Source organism: Myodes glareolus, chromosome 15 (assembly GCF_982192425.1).
Source record: "Myodes glareolus chromosome 15, mMyoGla1.1, whole genome shotgun sequence".
Classification (NCBI taxonomy): domain Eukaryota; kingdom Metazoa; phylum Chordata; class Mammalia; order Rodentia; family Cricetidae; genus Myodes; species Myodes glareolus.
Genome location: NC_142040.1, coordinates 22904162 through 22924348, shown reverse-complemented (window position 1 = coordinate 22924348; position 20187 = coordinate 22904162). Strand labels below are relative to the sequence as shown.

The 20187-nt window shown below is 47.6% G+C and overlaps 1 protein-coding gene across 1 annotated transcript; it reads left to right on the top strand.

The window, feature by feature from the left end:
- The first annotated feature begins 745 nt into the window (after nucleotides 1–745).
- On the top strand, nucleotides 746–18844 carry F2r (coagulation factor II thrombin receptor). Its single transcript, XM_048455960.3, has 2 exons — nucleotides 746–917; nucleotides 15566–18844. Exons 1-2 carry the CDS (start codon nucleotides 830–832, stop codon nucleotides 16762–16764), a joined length of 1287 nt encoding a protein of 428 aa, XP_048311917.1. The 5' UTR covers nucleotides 746–829; the 3' UTR covers nucleotides 16765–18844.
- The last annotated feature ends 1343 nt before the right edge of the window (nucleotides 18845–20187 follow it).

Sequence of the window (20187 nt, the reverse complement as noted above, 5' to 3'; positions counted from 1 at the left end):
GATCTCCCTCCCCCTTTTTGAGATCTGATGCTGGAATGTAGCCAAGCACCAACTGTAAGGTTTCAGAACTTGGGAAGGACCCTTAAAATTCCGCAGTGCAGCCCCTCCTCCGGCTGCTCTGCATCCTTCTTGTAAGAGGCGCCCAAGCATCGTCCACCGCCCTGGGCTTTGAGGCTGGGCCCGGATCGCCGGGGAAGGCGTGATCTGGCCAACAAGAGTTTGGAGAACCTGAGCATGGGTACCTGTGGCTCAGCCCACTGGAGTGGAGGGTCAAAGGCTAGACGTGACCCACCTAAGCTCGCAAAATAAAGTATTTAAAGAAAGATCAAGCACTCTGCCCACACGTCTGGGGCCACCCTTACCACCACAGCATCAACCTTGAAATGCATCTCCTCTAAATTACAAAAACAGAAATCACTAGCCAACTTTTAGCTAAACTCCAAACTTGGCGAGCGCGCGCAGACGCAAAGAAGGCGGAGAACTGGCGCACCACGACGGGACCGTCCCGGTCTGGCTCGGCGTCCCAGGAGGGTCATTGAAGAGGCCGCAGGCGCTTTCCGAGGACCCGGGGAGTCTGAGTCACTCCTAGACGCGCGGCTCAGCCGCACCGGGGGTCTAAGCATCTGGTCGAGCGACCGGCTGCGGGCGCGAGCGGAGGCTACGAGCGCGCGCACAGCCCGCGGGGCCCCGCCCCACGCCCCCGAACCGCCTCCAAATACTCCTCCGCGCGGCCGCGCAGTCGCCTCTAGTCGCCTGCGAGGTCCAAACGCGCTGCTCCGAAGGAAGCCGGCGACCGCGGGCGCCCGGCCGCGCGGGCAGCCTCGGGACAATGGGGCCGCGGCGCTTGCTGCTCGTTGCCGCTGGCCTCAGCCTGTGCGGTCCCTTGCTGTCTTCCCGCGTCCCCGTGAGCCAGCCAGGTAAGAGCTGCCGGCCGGTGCGCTAGGGGGGGCTATCCGAAGAAGTCAGGTTGCGCCTGCTTCGCGCCGGGGGTACGCCCGGCTGCAACCCTGCCTCAGTTTCCCCCAGGAGCCAAACAGGCATTGGAGCCGAGATCTAGAGTTTCCCCAGCTACATCCAGGTGGGGTGTGCCATCATCCCCTTCCCGTCCCATCACGGCCGGTACTCCTTTGGACTCGGTTTTGGGGAGTGCAGCCCGCAGGTCACCGGGTTTTAGATCCGGAGGAGGGGCCCAGGGCTCCGGAGCTGCCTCCTCCAGCGCAATTGTTGTTATTGTGTGGCTTGTTTTGCAAGACCACCTCCAGAAAGAAAGGGTCTCGTGATCCGGTGCTTTCGTTGTGAGGTGGAACCACTCCCGCTTAAGTTTTGCTTTGTTGGAACTCTTTTTCTCGCTTGATTTGCAAGGAAGGAAAGGTGGTGTGAAAGAAAAAAAATCCATAAACATTAAATAAAGACAATAAAGACTGGCAGTCCCCAGCTAGGCCTAGTAGTACCCAGGAGGTGACGGGGATATCTGGACGCAGGGGGTGGAGGGTGTCTTTGTTATCTGAACTTGTTCCTCTGGGTCGAGAAAAGGGACCCCCTCCTAGGAATCAGGCTCTCCCAGAAACCCTCTAGTCTCGGTTTTTCTCAATGGATTTTCTCATCTGTGGCAGAGAAGTTGCCTCCAGTACATTCGTTATTGACCGTGTGTTTTTAAGCATCCGCCTGTTTGACCAAGTAAATTCATTTGGTCAATTTATTTCATCGAATATTTTCTATCCTCCATTCTCCAAAGTAGAGGCGTTGCCTGTAAAGTTCCTAATTAGAAAGTGAGGGAAATGATTTTTAAATTTCTTCGTAGGGATAATGTGGTAGGAACCTCTAGTCGTGGCTTTCATGCTCAAGAAAATCTAGTGGGTTTTTGTTCGGGGGCTTTTTGTTATCGCTGAAAGAATGTGCACTCCCATGCTCCCAAAGACCAGGATTAAGAGGTAACAAAGAGTAGGGTGTTGCGTGATCTCTGTCCTTGCTCGGTGTGGCCTTGGGTGATGCTCCTGGGAAAACGCAGTGCCCCAAACAGGGCCCCCAAGTTTGGCAGCAACTCGCCAGCCTGCCTGCCTGTGGGTAGCCATCCTTCATCATTTGTGGGAGGAATGGAAAGTGTCTGCAGAGATTCGTTGTCACATTACTTTATGTTACTCCCTCGGTTTTATTTTGGGACAGGCCTTTTGAAAATACAGACCTTGAGATTCGGGCAGTGCCCAACCACCCCAGGCAGATCAGTGCCTAGCGGAGTCCTCAGAGGATTTTGGGCACCTTTAGAGAGTGAAGTCAGAGGCTTCTTGTAAATTTTCTTCCTTATAGGAGGGATAGAAGAGCCCCAGCAGAAGCAGAGAGACTACTGAACAAGAGTTGGCTAATGCATCCACACGGGGTTCTGGAGGCACTTAATAGGGAAAGAGAAGGAGAGACAGAGAGAGGGAGGGGTGGGGGAGAGAGAGAGAGAGAGGTGCAAAGTGGCCAGGCAGAATTCTTACCCACATTGTTGCTTTCCACCCTCTTAAACAATCTCTATGATAAGAAGAGGATTTATCCTCTTTTGCTGGTTCTAAAACCGAGGCCCAGAGAGGCTCAGTGACCTGCCATCAGGGAATGGTTATAGGAGCGGTCCGCCCACGTTGCAATAAGTGAACTCACAAATAAAAATCAACCAAAAAATAAATCTGCTTCTCATTACCACTGCATACCAGCAACTGTGAACAGTTCCTGTCCTGAAACGTCCAACACTGTCTCCCCATCCTGAATCTTCTCTTGCTGCAGGAGTACCCCCAAAGCTCCCTTCAGCCTTGCCCACCTGTCCCGGCTTTTCTCTCGGTTTCGGCATCTTGTCATTTCCTGCCTTGTCACTTTGTCTCTGTCTCGTCGTCCTTGCGAAAGTCATGAACTTCCGTTTATCCCCATGATGTCTAGAACAAATATTCTAGAGATATTTGTTGAAAAACGTGCGAGCGCATTAAGCGGTTTACCCCCGGGGCAGGTAGTTTAGGTTCGATGACTTGTATTTATTAAAGAAGGGGAGTGTTAAAGGGTAAGGGGTGATGTTTGTGAAGTTTATAAGAGATAGAAGGTAAAAAAAAAAATTAAAAATATAAAGTTTGGGAATAGTTGATAGTAACTGTGGCAAAATGCATTGGGATTTCAGAGACCAAGCCTGGTTCCTCAGCAAGAAGTGAGGGGTCCCTGTAGAAGACACACACCCCCACCAGCACCCCTTTTATACATTCTTCACTATCTTCCCTTGAGACTGTATGCCTTCTCTGGCTTCTTTCCCCATGTCACCCCAGGTCTCTTGGCCTTCCCCCAACTTCATATGCCCCTTTAACCAGAACTGGTATTCTGGATGAAGCGCCTGTGCTGGCTGCTCCTGGCTGTGTCTGTTCAATGGACTCGCTCTTTTCAGAGCTGTTCAGAATATCTCTTCCTATTCTCCCCATCCCCCCCTTACTCATTTCTCTTTTGTCCCTGTCGAACTGGAGCTTACCTGGGTTCTAAGCAATAATGGAGCTCCCATAAACCTGGATTTCTAACAGCCTGCGTTGTATGTAACTCTCCTCATTTGGGGCCCACCACGTCCCTTTCTCCCCTAGGGACTCCTGTCTGTCAGTCTGTCTGTGTCTTTTTGTTTGTTCCCCACATCTTATCTCCCTCCTTAGATTATTTATTTCTTGCGATTGAGATGAAATCCTCAGAACATACAGTCATCCGCCCGGAAGTCTGGTGTAGTCACCACTTCCTTCGCCGAGTTCCAGCAGCTACCATCCCGGAAAGAACCCTGGGACTCCTGTGAGAGTCAGTGCCTAGGCCTCCTTTCACCTGCCCTCTCCCACGGCTGGTTTGCTTTTTCTATCTGTGCTCTACCTGTTCTCGGGATTTCGCCATCCACACGTGGCCCTGTGTTTCTGGGGACAAATCCATTCACTAGGCTCCCTAAGTTCCCAGGGTCTGCTTCCATGGGACTCCATAGGAGCACACTGTCATCAGGACAATGTTGGGAACTGTGAGGTGCGTGTGTTTACCGTGTTGCTAGCATCAGACTCTGTGCTTTCTAAAGCCAGTCTTCTCTGGTTTGTGGCTTCTTTTATGCGGCTTTGCCCTCCCTCTTGGTAGAACTGTAGAGTAAATGGCACTCCCTGTGAGCCAGGTGATTTCCGGGATTCCTTCCCCAGATTCGTCCTCCAGCCATGACCTTGTTGTTCTCTGCCAAACCCACTCGAGTTACCAAGTTGGGGGGGGGGTATGCAAGCCTGTGCCAGCAGGTCCCAATGACCCCTTCCCACACACACACATACACTCATGAACACACATATGCGCGCACACAGTCCTAGGATAACAGTCATACATGAGTATCGCCATGGGAACTCATGCTTGGGCAGCAAGCACTTTTTATCAGAGTCATCTCTCCAGGCCTGTCGGTTTTTTGACGCAGGGTTTGCTGTGCAGCACAGGCTGGCATTAAACCCGCAGCTCACCTGCCTCAGCTTCCCAAGTGCTAGAATTACAGGCATGCGTCACTATGCCCCGGGTTTTGAAATGAAGGGTTTCGTCCTGCATCCTAAGGTATCCTACAAATCTTTTGTAGCTGTGCATGCATCATTTACTTTCAAAAGTAACCTCGCTGTCTTAAACTGCAGAACTAACCTGTGATTTGCGTGTAGAAACAAACAAACCTGTGAGGCTTTAGGAAAGGACATTAGAGAAGGTGTGTTCAAAGTTTGTGACAAATTGCTAATCGAATTTTAGAGTACTACAGAAAAGTGTTTTTTTTTTTCTCTAACCAACCATAAGAATAAGAAATATATTTTGCGTTAGGCACACTTGGGGCATATACAAGAACATACATGGCACCCGTGTTGTATAACACATACAAAGCAGAGTTTGCCGAGAAGCTCTCACCTTTACCATGCGCTATCCATTCTCCACACTATTCCAGTTAAAATAAAACAAAAACCAACAAAATGCCTAGGAGGGTGGAAAGATGTCTCCGTAGTTAAGAATGCACAGTACTTTCGTAGAGGATGGAACTTTGGTTCCCAGCACCCAAATCACAACTGCCTGTGACTCCAGCCCCAGGGGGATTAGATACCCCAGGCCTCCAAGGGCACCCACACTCGTGCACACACCCACCCCACATGCACACAACACACACAATTGCAAATAAAAATTAAATATTGTAAAAACTTATTGGAATCCTCCAGTTGAGTTTCATATGCACTGCTCAGTTTCTACTGGAATTTAAACCTAGCGTAGCTGGGACAGTGACTCGTCCCTAAAGAGCAAAATCCAAGCCTTGCCAGAAGAGCCCTGCTGTCTCGGAAGGAAGAACCACTCTTGAATCTCTATCTTATCTAGGACCCATTCATTGCAGTTCAGGTCCACTGATTGCAGAACTGATGCAGCGAGGCAGGCAGTGCAGTCCGAGAGGGGCTGGGGATCCCTGACTGTGAACTGGTCACTGTTGAGGAGAGTCTAGACAGAGCTTTCCTGGGACAGGAATCTTGGGGATGGTGACTGAGGGCAGAGAACAGACCAGCAGGGATGAGGAAAGTCAAAGGTCAGGGAATCCCAGTGGCTCTCAGGGAGGCCTGTGAGCATCCTCTAACCCCACCTCAGTCTCCTGCCTCCAGGCACCGTAGGTAAGAGCCCGACAGACTTGTGTGCACATCCCTGTGCCTTGGAAACACCATAATGACTTCCTGTAGCTGGCCTGCCACCAGCTCCTCCTGGCCTGCCTGAAAACCTCAGGGTGTGCCAGACAGGCAGCCTCCAGGGCATCTGCCTTGTGCCCTGCCTTACTGGTTTAAAGATTTGATTGTGGGTCTGGGGAAAATGGTGTTCAGTCAGAGTACTTGCTGTGCAAGCAGGAGGACCTGAGTTCGAGTCACAAGCACCCAGCCTCAGCATCCGATGACAGAAATCGGAGGATCCTGAGAGCTCTCTGGCCTGTCTGCCTGCCTAGCCAAAATGGAGAGCTGCCTGTTCATTGAGAAACCCTGTCTAAGAGCAATACCACAGAGAGCAGCAGATAAAGACTCTCGGTGGCCTACTCTAGGCTCTACGTGCACACCCACGGTTGCACTTACATATACACGCACATGCACACATGCACACATACACACATACAGAGGTTGTTTTTCACTGACCATCTCTGTGGGTGTTTCTCTGCTTCCCCCACATATCTGTGAGGACTGAGTGATGGACAGGGGTTGGTACCTAGCCAAAACCATGAACTCCAGAATTCCCAAGCAACGGGAAGATTTTGTCCCCAAAATAAACATAAAGTAAAGGATAGGATGGGTCATTGTGGTCAAAGGGTATTAAGTCCTGATGCCTCACTGTCTAGGTTCAAGTCCTGGCTCTTCCGCTACCTAGCTGTATGATCTCAAATAGTTACTTAGCTTCTCTGTGCCTCTGTATTATCATTTATAAGGTTAGAATGCTTATCTCACAGACATGAGGTAAAGGACTGTATGAGGTAAAGGCAGAAGTGTCTGGTGTACAGTGGGTATTCAACACGTGAAGGTTTGTGGGTTTCTCTGCCCACATACCAATTTCTTCATGGTCTTCAAAATGTTAGTACTAGCCAGTTGTGTTGACACAGACTTCTAATCCCAGCACTCTGTAGACACAAGTATGCAGATCTCTATGAGTTTCGAGACTGCCTGGTCTACGTAACAAGTTCCAGGCTAGCCAATGCTGCATACTGAGACCCTGTCTTAAAATAATAAATAAAATGTCATAACAAATGATTTTTTTAAATGTAAAGCCGTGTTCATAAGAACATTTAACAACTTTCCTCTCCCTCAGAACTAAGACAAAAGAGAAACAGAAACAACAATACTTCAGTTTGGGGCTGGAGAGATGGCTCAGCAGTTAAGAGCATGTACTGCTCTCACGGAGGACAGCTTTGACCCTCAGTATCCATGTCAGGTGACCCACAACTAGGTCTAAGGAGAGCACCTTCTCATTCACCTACGCATACACACAAACACACGAGACACATGCACACATGTGTGCACACACATAATTTTTTAAAAATGTTTTTATTGGCTTTTTGAGACAGGGTTTCTCTGTGTAACAGTCCTGGCTGCCCTAGAACTCACTTTGTAGACCAGACAGGCCTCGAACTCACAGAGATCTGACTGCTTCTGCCTCCCTTCTGAGTGCCGGGATTAAAGGTGTGCACCACTACCACCCAGCTACCTAACTTCATTCTTAAACACAGGATGTGAGGATGATCTATCCGAGAGGAATCCATTAGCCTGAGCCTCACCACAGCTGATTTATTGGCTCTGCATGGCTAGGCAAGTGTCCTTCCTGCAGGAGGTCCCTCCCACCGCTGTGTGTGTCCCTCCCAAGACCGTTTCCCTGCAGGACCTTACTTGAAGAAAGAGGACTGCTATCCGAGTAGCAGCACTCCCTGCCGAACCTCCAAATAGTCTTCAAGATCTGTCCTTAAATATATTACTTTATTATTAAATAGAGATATAAATTTTACAAGTATGTTAAATACACATCCTTAAATCCACATACAGCCCTAGCTATCAGACTCCTTTCCCCATAAAGGCGGCATCATCAGAAGAAGGTAATGAACAATTTCTTTTTTCTTTTTTTTTGTCGTTTTTTTTTAAGACAAGGTTTCTCTGTGTATCTCTGGCTGTCCTGCTGGAACTCACTCTATAGATCAGGCTGGCCTCGAACTCACAGAGATCCGCCTGCCTCTGCCTCCCTGAGTGCTGGGATTAAGGGAATGCTACCACCACCTTTCTGCGAACAGTTTGTTGATGTCACCCACTATGTGAAGTGCCCAGACTTCCCTGGTTGTCTGTAAATGCCTGTTGGTACTATGTGCAGATCAGAATGGAAGAACTCCATCGCTGACTTACCTCTGTGCCTTCTGTCTTTCATCTACAACTGCTCCTCACCTCCTTCAGTCCTGGGGACCAAACCAAGGGACCTCATAACCCCACCCCTTCTAATTGCTGTTTGTCAGGGAAGCTGGCAGTCTATCCTGTAGGCTTCCTTACATCTGCGCCTGATTGGCTGCAGTTGAGCAGGCTCCTCCCACACAGACACTCTGTCTCGTCTCCATCATCATTTATTTGATGATCAAAGCCATCTTTGGGAGGTCACAGGGTTTTGACCCGATGCTAATAATACTCAGAGGTATTCAAGGTCGCGTTGTACATTTCCTACTCCAGGGGGCCTGGCTCCTGCCATGGGAGAGTGGTGTTTGTTTGAGTTGAAGGGAGTGGAGCATTCTAGAGAGGCTGTGGTGTTTTGCCCGACAGTCTGTTTCTGCCATGCGTTTTTCTTCTAGCCTTCTCCTCCCCCGTCATTCCATGAAATGCAGGCCACAGTTGACCTGCCCTTGTGGGAATCTGGACAACATCCGGAGACTTAGCACAGCACGTGAACCCTGGAACAGAACACTGAAATCCCAGGATTAAGGGGACAGTGAGAGTGTCTAGTCACCATCTGCTTCCAGCCAGATCTCAGCAAAGTCAAAAGAGCCATTGCCTGACACTAATTTCAGGTCTGTAAGTTAGTCTGTGTTTAAGCTGGTTAGCAATATGTTGTATTCAATCTTTAAACCAAAGCCCAGAGTGTTGGTAAACAGTCGAGGGTTAGGAGTTCAAGGCTAACCTCAGCTACATAGTGAGTTCAGGGCCTGCCTAGGCTACGTGAGTCCTTGTCTCAAAACCATAAAAATAATGCCAGAACCAATCAGGGGCTTCAGAGGAACCTTCATTAAGTAAAACTTACCAAGCAAGACATATAAGAACCAATTTGTGCTGCTTCCTCTGTGAAACCAGAATTTAACTTTTCCTTAGCAGCAAAAAGCTGGGTGATTCAGAAGAGCTTTGGCCAGCTCATAGGCGCTTCCCCTTTGGCCTCTGAGATGTGTTGGAAAATCGAAGTAAGCAAACTGAAATACCAGTGTGAGGGTCTTGAGCGTGTTGGAAGAATCTAGCCACTGTGCCTGGGTTGTGTTACAGTGACGCTGATATGCACTTTTTCTGGCATCCTTTAATTTCGTAAAAACTAGCGTATCAAATCTGAAGTGGGAAGAAAGGGTAACGCCTTGGGCTGTGATGTTTAGTCGAGGGATTATGCATTCTATCTCGTTCCAGACTGTAAATACCATCTGTCTCCTGGGGTATAGTATATATCTCTGTGATAAATAACCAGGCTGCAGACAAAGGACATGCCGGGAAGGGCACGTCAGAAAACAGTATCGGCAGAGCTGCTAAGCCCAGAGACGGTTTTGTTTTCAGACCAAGAGACAGCATTCTATCTTCTCAGATGAGTGATTTCAAGCTGTGTCCCTCTTCCAGTGCCATGTGGGTTCCTACGGTATGTGTGTGGCGGGGGGGCACGTTTGAATGCACCCACTTCCCCTCTCTGCATCACCAGAAACCCTCCGTCCATCCAGGCTCGTGGAACTGAGCATCAAGGCATTTCCTATGTGCCCATGCTCGGCCGTGGAACTGCCGAATCACAGAGTGATTCTGGTTTTAGCTTTTGTCAGAAGTTCTGTGCCAGCTTCCATAATAGCTGTACTTCCTGCTCTGGCGGGTGTCCAGGGGTCCTGCCTTCTCCACTTGTTATCGGTCAGTCTTCATCGGAGTCATTCTAACGAACGTGAAGTGATGGCTCACGGTGGTTTTAAATGACAATTAGCAAGGCTAAGCATTTTATTATAGACCTTTCAGGCATTTTTGTATTATCTTTGGAGAAATGCCTTATTTAGTTTCTGTGACAGTTTTTAAAACAACTTGTTATCCTGCTAACAAGGGACTGAGTTCCTTATATACTTTGGACAGGAACACCTTTATCAGGCAGAGCGTGCGATTTATAGTATTGTCTCCCTTCTGTAAGGTATCTCTCACTGATGGCACCTTCGCTGTCTGGGGCCTTGGTTTTCATTCCCATTCCATTCTGTCCATCTGCTTTTGTTGTCCTCGCCTTTGGGTCAGATCCACGAAGCTTTCACTCTGATTTCTTATCAGAGTTGCATCTTCTCAGGTATTTGATTTGATTCTTTAGTCCAGTTTGAGTTAGCTTTTCTATATGGGGATAAAGGGAAAGGGGTTTTTATTTTATTCATATCCTGCATGTATGTCTGTGTACTAATGTGTACACTGCCTTTGGAGGCCAGAAGAGGACATTGAGTTGCCTGGAACTAGAGCTAAAGATGGTTGTGAGCCACCTTGCGGGTGCTGAGAATCGAACCCCGGTCCTCTGGAAGAGCAGCCAGTGCTCTTAATGGTTGAGCTGTTGCTTCAGCCTGATTTTATTTTTATCTGAAAGATCAGGTTAGAGAACCTTCCAGTTCCTTTTGTTCATTGCATTTCCCCCTTTTTTTTTTTTTTTTTTGGTATATCTGAAACAATGTTTTACTCTGCAGCTGGGATGATTCATAGCAGCCCAGGTTGGCCTGAGATTCTCAGTTCTCCTGGTGCAGTGTCCCAAGGGCTGGCATTGCATGTATCTGCTCGTGTGCCCAGCTGCCTACTTTTTTGTAATTATTTTTTTTTAAAGATTTTCTTTTTTTTAATTTATTTATTATTATGTATACAATATTCTGTCTGTGTGTATGCTTGCAGACCAGAAGAAGGCACCAGACCTCATTACAGATGGTTGTGAGCCACCATGTGGTTGCTGGGAATTGAACTCAGGACCTTTGGAAGAGCAGGCAATGCTCTCAACCTCTGAGCCATCTCTCCAGCCCCCTTTTTTGTAATTATTATTATTGGTGCAGGGAATTAAACCCTGGGCCTTCTACATGCTAGGCAAATTTTCTCTCCCTGAGCTAGAAGCCCAGCCCCTCAGTTCTTGTTAAATTGAATCGTTTGAGATAGTATTCTGGACCTTGTCCTCTGAAGACTCTGGATTCCGTTCCTTCCTTCACAGAGCTTTCTCAGTGGTCAATTAACTTAAACACCATTCCAATCTGTTGTTGTTTTGGTTTTCTCGAGACAGGGTCTTACTGTGTACCCATGACTATCCTATAACTCACCAAGTAGACCAGACTGGCCTTGAACTCACAGAGATTCACACATCTCTGCCTCCTGAGTACTGGGATTAAAGGCTTGCACCACCACTGCCCCTCTCCCTTTTTTTTTTTAAAGACAGAGTCTGCTATATAATCCAGGTTAGCCTTGGCCTCACAGTCTTCTACCTTCAACCTTCTAAGCCCTGGGGTTGTAGGTGGACACTGCTCCCATTTGGGGGTTTTTCTTGGTGGTGGCTTGGGAGTTTTGTTTATCTATAGCATAGATTATTTGTATCTACCTTATGAGCATGACTCAAGTGTTGCCCAAAACCTTGAGCAGAGGCTGGGTGTGGTGGTTTATGCCTTTAGTCCCAGTGCTTGGAAGGCAGAGGCAGGTAGATTTCTATGAGTTTGGGACCAGTCTGGTCTGCATAGCAAGTTCCAAGCCAGCCAAAGCTAAAAAGTGTGGCCCTGTCTCAAAAAAAAAAAAAAAAAAAAAAAAAAAAAAAAAAGCGCGTAGAGCAGAATTTGCACTGGAATTTGGGCTCCTTATCTAAGACTTTCCTTCCTGAAATTCTTTCCCAGTGACTGTGGAACTTGTGACCAAGCAGCTACGCAATATGACCTCTTTCTTTGTATTTATTTGCTAGGGGTTAGGGGATGCAGTAAACTTTGGAGACTAAGTGAGAAAGCCCAGAGGGTCAGAGAAAGTATGCTTAGACTTTTGACAGGTATCCAAAAAAAAAAAAAAAAGAGACAGAAGGAAAAGTTACAATTTGAGTTAGAACTCAGAAAAGTGGGGAGCTTCAATGATGGTGCTGCTGCTGCACAGCAGAGCTCTGTAAATGGCTGCACCGCTGCACAGCAGAGCTCTAATGCTTGCCTACTGCACAGCAGAGCTCTGTAAATGGCTGCACCGCTGCACAGCAGAGCTCTGTAAATGGCTGCACCGCTGCACAGCAGAGCTCTAATGCTTGCCTACTGCACAGTAGTGCGTTAGCCATCAGGGAAGGGTACGTACATCATCTCACTAAAGGGATAATTATTCCTCCCATCTCCTTAGCGTGTCTTTCAGCTTTCCTGGGTAATGGCCACCACTGTCTGGTGATTGACAGGCCCAGATGGATTGACTCTTCAGGGAGGGGACGATAGTAGATCATCTTCTCATCTTAGGACCAGGTCAGGATGTCATCTCCACTCGGAGCCAGAGGGAGAACTCAAATTCCATTCTTTTTTACCAGGAAACCGTAGCTTTCCCTTAATGGACTTCAGCAAATCCCTGACACCTATACCTTTTTATATAGTGTTTTAAATCTTGGGATTGAAGGGGGGATAATTGGGATGTTTCTAGGGTTAGTGTTAGCCGGGAGAAAGGAGATGGGAGTCTATTCTAGATGACTTCCAAGGTGACTAATCCCTACCCTAGCTACCTGACATCCCCCTCTCAAGATTTAAGATCACTTAGGAGATGGACCAGGAATAGGACTTACAAGGGTTTAGGATCTCCACCCGTAATGACTCTCAGACCTTGGCAGGTGATAAGGGAACTCAAGGGAACTCGGCTAGGCGGTGTTAGACTGCAGGAGGGCCACGTGAGTACTGAGGGGCCATGAAAGAGAGGAGATGAAATTAGGACAGCAGTTCAGTACACAAGATCCAGAGATTGATTAGATCACTGCCTGGATTCTAATAGATGAAACCCCTTTCCACCATACAAACCCAGATCAGTCCAGAGCTCTCCACCAGAAGCTATCAGTGGTGGTGCCTTGGACTGGAGATTCAGTCACACTTTCATGCACAGCTTCTGGACATCTGTGTAAAAAGAGAAAGACAGCAGGAATCCAGATGGGGACAGATGCCCTAAACCTTGGTGGCTTGAAGCAAGGATAAAACTTGGCCATAGAACTAAGAATATTTCCAGCTCTGAGAATTTCCTACCTGCCGTCCCCACAGCTCTTACAACAGTGTTCACGGAAGTGCCTTCCCTCCTGTCTAGGCAGCACTCCGCTAAATGCCTGTGAGCCTTCAGGGATCCAAGCTGTTTCCCTTCACTCCACCCCTGCTAGCCTCCGGCAGATTCTCCAGGAGACCCAGATTCTCCAGGAGACCCAGATTCTCCAGGAGACGCGAGCCATGAATCTTCTCATCTGATTTAATCCTGACATCATCTACCTGGACATAGAATCAGAGCTCTCGGTTTAAGGGCTCAGCCCCATTATCTGAGGTCTGTCTGTAACCTCAGGTCCCTGAGCCTGGACCTCCAGAACTCTGACCATACAGGCTGTGTGTTAGGTGTTCCCCGTAACTTCTGCTCGGATTCTGTAATCCGCTAGAGCCGCTAGCTCAAGGAACCCAGAGGAAAACTTCACCTGTTCTTCCCATTGATCATAAATGATACTGCAGAAGATGCTAATGAATGGCCAGGTGGGGAAATACATAGGGTGAGATGGGCAGGAGGGCAGGAGCCCTTCCCCCTCCCCCCACCCCTGCCCACCTTCCAGCCATGCTTTGGGCTTTCATGTGACCATCCTTGGTCCTGAAGCTTCTAGAGACCACTAACCAGTAGTCAGCTCATTAGCATACAAAAGGTATTCTTATCCTGGAGATTTCCGAGAAGCTCTCGAGATCTGTAAGTCAGGAATTAGGACAAAGGGCATGTACGTATTCCAGGTTATCACAGGCACTGGCTTCAGATCTCTCTCAAACTAAAAATCATTGGGGAGGGGGGAAACCCGACACCATCCTTTCTTCCAAGACCCACCCTTCCTACCTGTTCTGTTTTCTGTCCTGTGATCCTGGGTACCTTCAGGGCGTTGATGGGGCGTCCAGTGGAGCCTTAGTTTTAGTCTAAGAAGATTTACCCTGCAGGACCCTACAGCTGTGCAGAAGCAGAACGCACCACATTATATTGTGCATCTCAGAAAGTGTGTTTTCAAGAAAGTTCCTGCTGTGGAATGTTCCTTTATTGTGTTACTGTGTTTGGTTTAATAAAGAGCTGAATGGCCATTAGCTAGCCAGAAAGAGGTTAGGCAGGACTTCTGGGGACAAGAGCTCTGGGAAGAACAAAGTACGAGTTGCCTGCCCAAGGCAGAGGGAGCAAGACATGCAGGAGGAGATGTAAAAGCCACAAGTCATGTGGCAACACATTGGTGAATAGGAATGGGTTGACTTAAGTTATAAGAGCTAGCGGGACAAGCCTAAGCCATAGGCCAAGCTTCTATAATTAGTAAGTTTCCATGTCGTTTTTTGGAGCTGGTAGCCCAAAGAAAAATCCATCTACAGGTTCCATTAAAGAAAACAAAACCAAGTCTGAGATTTTCCTGCACTTGTCCAGTTTTAAGGTTTAACTCCTGCAACTTCCCTGAGAGGCACAAACAACCCCGAGCATCAGAGACCTCGTCCCATTCCTCTGTGGTTCTTGTTTGCACTTCTCAGTTCCCCGACACTCAACAGATGTAGGATTTTAGCAAAACTCTTCGCAAGGAAAAGCTGCTGTCTGGCTGGTGATGTCACTTTTCTCTATCATTTCAAGTGGATAATTTTTATGGGTGAGTGGGCTCAGGAGGTGTATATAGCTGAGCTTTTATTTTGACATCTGGTTAATCCACCAAAGAGCCTGGTTGGCCAGGTATGCATTTTGAGACATATAGCGTTCTAGAAGAAGATCATGGCCTGGTGCAACTGGCCAAGGTCATCTGCTGCTAGATGGACCTGCTGGGCAAGGAGGCAAGGTGACAGGGGTGTCACTGGGGTGGCAGGTGCCTCCTGGTTGTGTGAAGTAACCAGAGGGCCTGTGGGCCTAGACAGGAAAGACATTTAGGACATCTATTTTGTAAACAAACTAAGACAGAGAAAAACTACTGCCATGTGGACCTCTGTCATCGAGTTGGAGAGCCCTAGGCCCTACTCTGAATGGCCCCCATTCTGTACCCTATAGGGATTTCTCTCTGCTTTCTATGTGGATTTTTCCTTTGGGAGAGGTAGATTTCTCTGGATGGCTCAAACTAACTGGGGTAGGAAAGAGAAGCCACAGAAGTTGGAGGTGAGCTGGATGGTGAGCTGGATGGTGAGGTTTACAACAGGGAAGAAAACACCTATTGAGGGCTGGCAGAAGGGCTCAGTGGTGAGGGCACTGGCCACCAAGCCTGACCACCAGAGGTCAGTCCCCTGGGTCTACACGGCAGGAGAGAAGCAGTTCCCCCTCCACGTGTGGCATGCCCGCTCTCCCACCACACCAAGCAAAGTCAATAAAACGCTAGGGGAGAAAAAGCACCTTTTGCTCTTTTATGGCAAGTGAGGTCTGCAAGGTAGGTTGATCTCTGAGTGATTGCTGCTCACCTTTGTCCTACTGGGGAGCAGGGTACTAGGCGTTAGCTTGTGTCCAAGCAGAATGTTACACCATACTCTAAGATAGAAGCTTATTCCCTCACAAAGGCCATAGTCCATCTGCACATGACCTGAACCTAGCCATCTGCCCCCTGGAGAAAACTACAAAGCCGACCAGCGTGCCCTCGGCTTGGCTCCTTGGCCAACGGATTCCGCTCACTTTTTCAATGTTTTCTTTTTCAGAACCCGAGACGACAGATGTCACTATGAACCCCCGCTCATTTTTCCTCAGGAATCCCAGTGAAAATGCCTTTGAACTGGTCCCCCTGGGGGATGAGGAGGAGAAAAATGAAAGTGCCCTGCCCGAGGGCAGGGCCATCTACTTAAACAGAAGCCGCTCCCCTCCCACAGCACCTGCTCCCTTCATCTCGGAAGATGCCTCGGGATATCTGACCAGCCCCTGGCTGACGCTCTTCATCCCCTCGGTTTACACCTTTGTGTTCGTCGTCAGCCTGCCTCTGAACATCCTGGCCATCGCTGTGTTCGTCCTGAAGATGCAGGTCAAGAAGCCGGCCGTGGTGTACATGCTGCACCTGGCCATGGCTGATGTGTTGTTTGTGTCCGTGCTCCCCTTGAAGATCAGCTACTACTTTTCCGGCAGTGATTGGCAGTTTGGGTCCGGCATGTGTCGCTTCGCCACCGCCGCGTTCTACTGTAACATGTATGCCTCCATCATGCTCATGACGGTCATAAGCATCGACCGCTTCCTGGCGGTCGTGTACCCCATCCAGTCCCTGTCCTGGCGCACCCTGGGCCGAGCTAACTTCACTTGCCTGGTCATCTGGGTGATGGCCATCATGGGGGTGGTGCCTCTCCTCCTCAAGGAGCAGACCACCCAGGTTCCGGGGCTCAACATCACCACCTGCCATGACGTCCTCAATGAGACCCTGCTGCAAGGCTTTTACTCCTACTACTTCTCGGCCTTCTCCGCTGTTTTCTTTCTCATTCCACTGATCATTTCCACGGTCTGCTACATGTCCATCATTCGGTGTCTCAGCTCCTCTGCAGTGGCCACTCGGAGCAAGAAGTCGCGGGCTTTGTTCCTGTCCGCCGCTGTGTTCTGCATCTTCATCGTGTGCTTTGGGCCCACCAACATCCTCCTGATCGTGCATTACATGCTCCTCTCAGACAGCCCTGCCACGGAGACGGCCTACTTTGCTTACCTCCTCTGTGTCTGCGTGAGCAGCGTGAGCTGCTGCATCGATCCCTTGATTTACTACTACGCCTCCTCCGAGTGCCAGAGGCACCTCTATGGCATCTTGTGCTGCAAAGACAGCTCCGATGCCAACAGCTACAACAGCACCGGCCAGCTGATGCCAAGCAAAATGGATACCTGCTCGAGCCACCTGAACAACAGCATATACAAAAAGCTATTAGCTTAGGGGAGAAAGCTTGCTGGAAGGTTACACAGAAAGGGCTGGAAAAGTGGACAGCCCAGGGATCCTGTTAGTCTCTGGCAAGCACTGTATTTACTTCACCACCTAGAACAACCAATGTCTGATCTGCATGCCTACTTCCTACAAGTGCTATCAAGTATAATTACCAGAAAGGTAATGGGGACAAAAGATGTCCAGCGTTGCCAGTGCTGCAATAGTAACCAACTGTCCCTTCTCATATATCTAGGTGACCTGAATATATAGGCAGTATGCACATGTGTATTTGCAATGCAGTGTGGTATCGGCGCTTTGACACGTTTCTCGTTTATTCCCTAGCAGTTACTATGGAAATAATCTGATTCTCTGACTTACTAAACAAAGTCTGGTTTGGTTGGTGGATGTTAGCACTGAACAGCTAAAGGTATCCAGTGATAGGGAAGGAGTCCATAGGTCAGACTTAACACAGCTTTTGCCCATATATATATTTCCAATTATTTGATGGTAATATTTGAGCAATAGAAGGATGAAAGAGTATTATCTGTGTAGGGGAAGATCTAATGCTTTTCATCTTGCTTTTCATCTTGAATACACCATAGTCGAAGAATTACCAAAACAGTTGGAAAGTCCATTTTGATATGGGTAGCATTTTTGCAATTTACATACGGAATACATGGACCAGGATTGAGCATGAGACCCACCAGGATCATAAGAAACCTTTTAAAGCGGCCAACCCAATAACTAGGCACAGCCATCTCCATGAGATCCTTTGAACAGCTGATGCCCATTCAGCTGTGCCTCCCAGAGAGCAGAGATGGGGACCACCAGGCCCACTCCTTGCTCGCGGCTTCCCATCAGCTGTGAACTGACTGTATGTGTTAGGGACTGACCAGCTAGGATAAGACATCCTGGGAGGGAATAACTACGAGAGTCGTCTGCACTTCTGAGGAGCAGGGAAAGGTGTGTTTATATCCAGTAGCTGTCTTGCAAGGCTGGCTCTTGCACAGACACACCCACGTGCCCTGGGCACTCTGATGGGAACTGGGGCTGCAGACTGACTGACTGCCAGACATTAACTGAGTCCTGCCTTTGCTCAAACAAAGCAGATAGCTGACGTGTGGTCAACGTGATGTAAGCACCGCAGATACACCACTGTACAGAGAAGTGTGTTCAGCCAGACACCACCAAGCATACTTCACAAAAAGCAAGGCCTAACAGCTAAACAGCTTTGAAGATTCTGCTTCCAGTAGCTATAGATTAGGATACAAACACAGCTTAAGATGTATATTTTTAAGAAATAAGCCCTTCAGTCAGCAATAACTAGACACTATTTATTTACAAATGTTTTTATTAGAAATTACTCAAATAAGCCAGGCATTGTGGCATACACCTTTAATCCCAGCATTTGGGAGGCAGAGGTAGGCAGACTTCTGTGAGTTCGGGGCCAGCCTGGTCTACATGATGACTTCTAGGCTATCTAGGGCTACACAGTGAGACCTTGGCTCAAAACAACAACACCATCAAAATGAAACAAAACAAAACAACAAAAAACCCACGTTTTTAAAAAGCAAGAAAACACAAAAAAAAAATTTACTTATAAGGTCAGTCTGGTTTTTTTAAGAAAATGGAAGAAAATGAAATTAAGACTGAAATATAGGAAAATTATCCTGTATTTTTCTTGAGTTAATTAAATTATTTTAAAAGCGTTTTTTAATGTCTCAGTGACTAATAAGTCTATAAAATCCTCAAGGCTTTGACAAAGTAATTTGAAAATTAATTTGAAATATATACTTTCCCTGATTTAAGAAATACGTTGGCATTTTAAGCAAATAAAAGAGGATAGAAGGACTAAGTGTCTATTTAAGAGAACAAAGTATTTCCAGATACTGTAGAATAGCTTCCATGAAAGTCCTGCAGTTGGACTGTTAACTCAGTTACTGCACTGATATCTAGATCACTGACTCACTGTCTGGGCTCTGTCTGTGACTTACATAACTATTACTACTGTCCTTGTGAACTTTGATGTCACTGTTTCGTGTTCACTCTTTTTTAAAGAATTACGTAACATATCAATAAACATGAAAACGTGCTTGGTATCTGTCTGGAATAGATTATAATAGATTATTGTTGTGGGAGCTGGTGGGAGAGCACACCAAAACACTCTTTAGTGAATACGTAGGTAGGTGCTTTATGATGACGGGGCTGGGGTTTCAGGAAAGCTCCCCAGAGGCGCTAGAGATTAGGGAGAGCCCTAACCATCCAGAAGCAGGGCACAGGCAGTAACACACTAATCCCCTCTGCAGGACCCTCCAACCCCTTGCTGGTGCTTCCCATTTGCACTCTGTGTGTGTGTGTGTGTGTGTGTGTGAGAGAGAGAGAGAGAGAGAGAGAGAGAGAGAGAAACCAAATCATCATGCCATTTCCATACCTGTATACAGGGTGCCTTGATCACATCTGCACCCACAGTCTCCCTTACCCCATTCCCTCCCTTGCCCTCTGACGGCTCCATGGCGACCCCCCTTTTACTGTCTGGTCCTTTCCCCTGGAAAAAAGACCACCCCTGAGCTCAGCCAGATGTCAAAAGCACCAGGTGATACTCCTCACAGACAGCTTCCCTGGGCATGGAGAAGGGCTCTGGGGAACTAAGGGGGGAGTAGGGAGGAGAACTCAGCATGGTCGTTACAAAGATTCATTGGATGGTTATCTTCCTATTTTTTAATCCTCTGTTTGGAACATTGATGATTCTAACATTGAAAACATTGGGTTCTGCACTTGCCATGAGCGACCATCTGCACTAGGTAGTGTTCCTCGGGGAGAATTCAAAGTGGTACTTAACCTTGAGAATTGAAAATCAATAACAAAGTCTTCAGTACAGTGTTTCTGGATTCATAGTCGATTTTTAAAAATATCACTTCATCTAAACAAGTATTGTGTTAGCACAGAGAATTGTCGACATGAATTTTCTAAGGTCATACATGCAGAAAACAAACCATGTGGTGGTCTTGACTCGGGACTTCTGCATTAGGACCCTGCCTCTAACCAGAAAGCAACCGCAAACTTTCCTACTATAACTTTCCAAAATATATCAACATAAAATATTTGCATTTTCCACCACCAAGTCAAAAATAACATTTATTTTTGAGGAAATGGAACATTCGTTTGGCTGTTGAACACGTAGTTGGAAATTTTTATGCTGTGCTTCATTTGAAGAAATTAGAGAAGCAGCATGTCCTTGAGGAAGCCATGCATTTCAGAAACCAGTGGAAAGAAAGCATTAAGCTTGCTTTGTAAGCCAGCTGTTTTCCATTATGAGGCCTGGGCCTTCCGCACACAACTTACCTTCACAAAGGGTCATGTGGAAATGAAGGGGCACATCATATACATGTATGAAACCCTCATACAATAGACAAAAAGAAACTGTCCCCAACAGTG

Excerpts from the sequence above, each read along its gene's own strand:
- F2r (XM_048455960.3), top strand. The coding sequence starts at position 830 with ATGGGGCCGCGGCGCTTGCTGCTCGTTGCCGCTGGCCTCAGCCTGTGC. Across the intron at positions 918-15,565 it reads CGTCCCCGTGAGCCAGCCAG|AACCCGAGACGACAGATGTC; the intron begins GTAAGAGCTGCC and ends TTTCTTTTTCAG.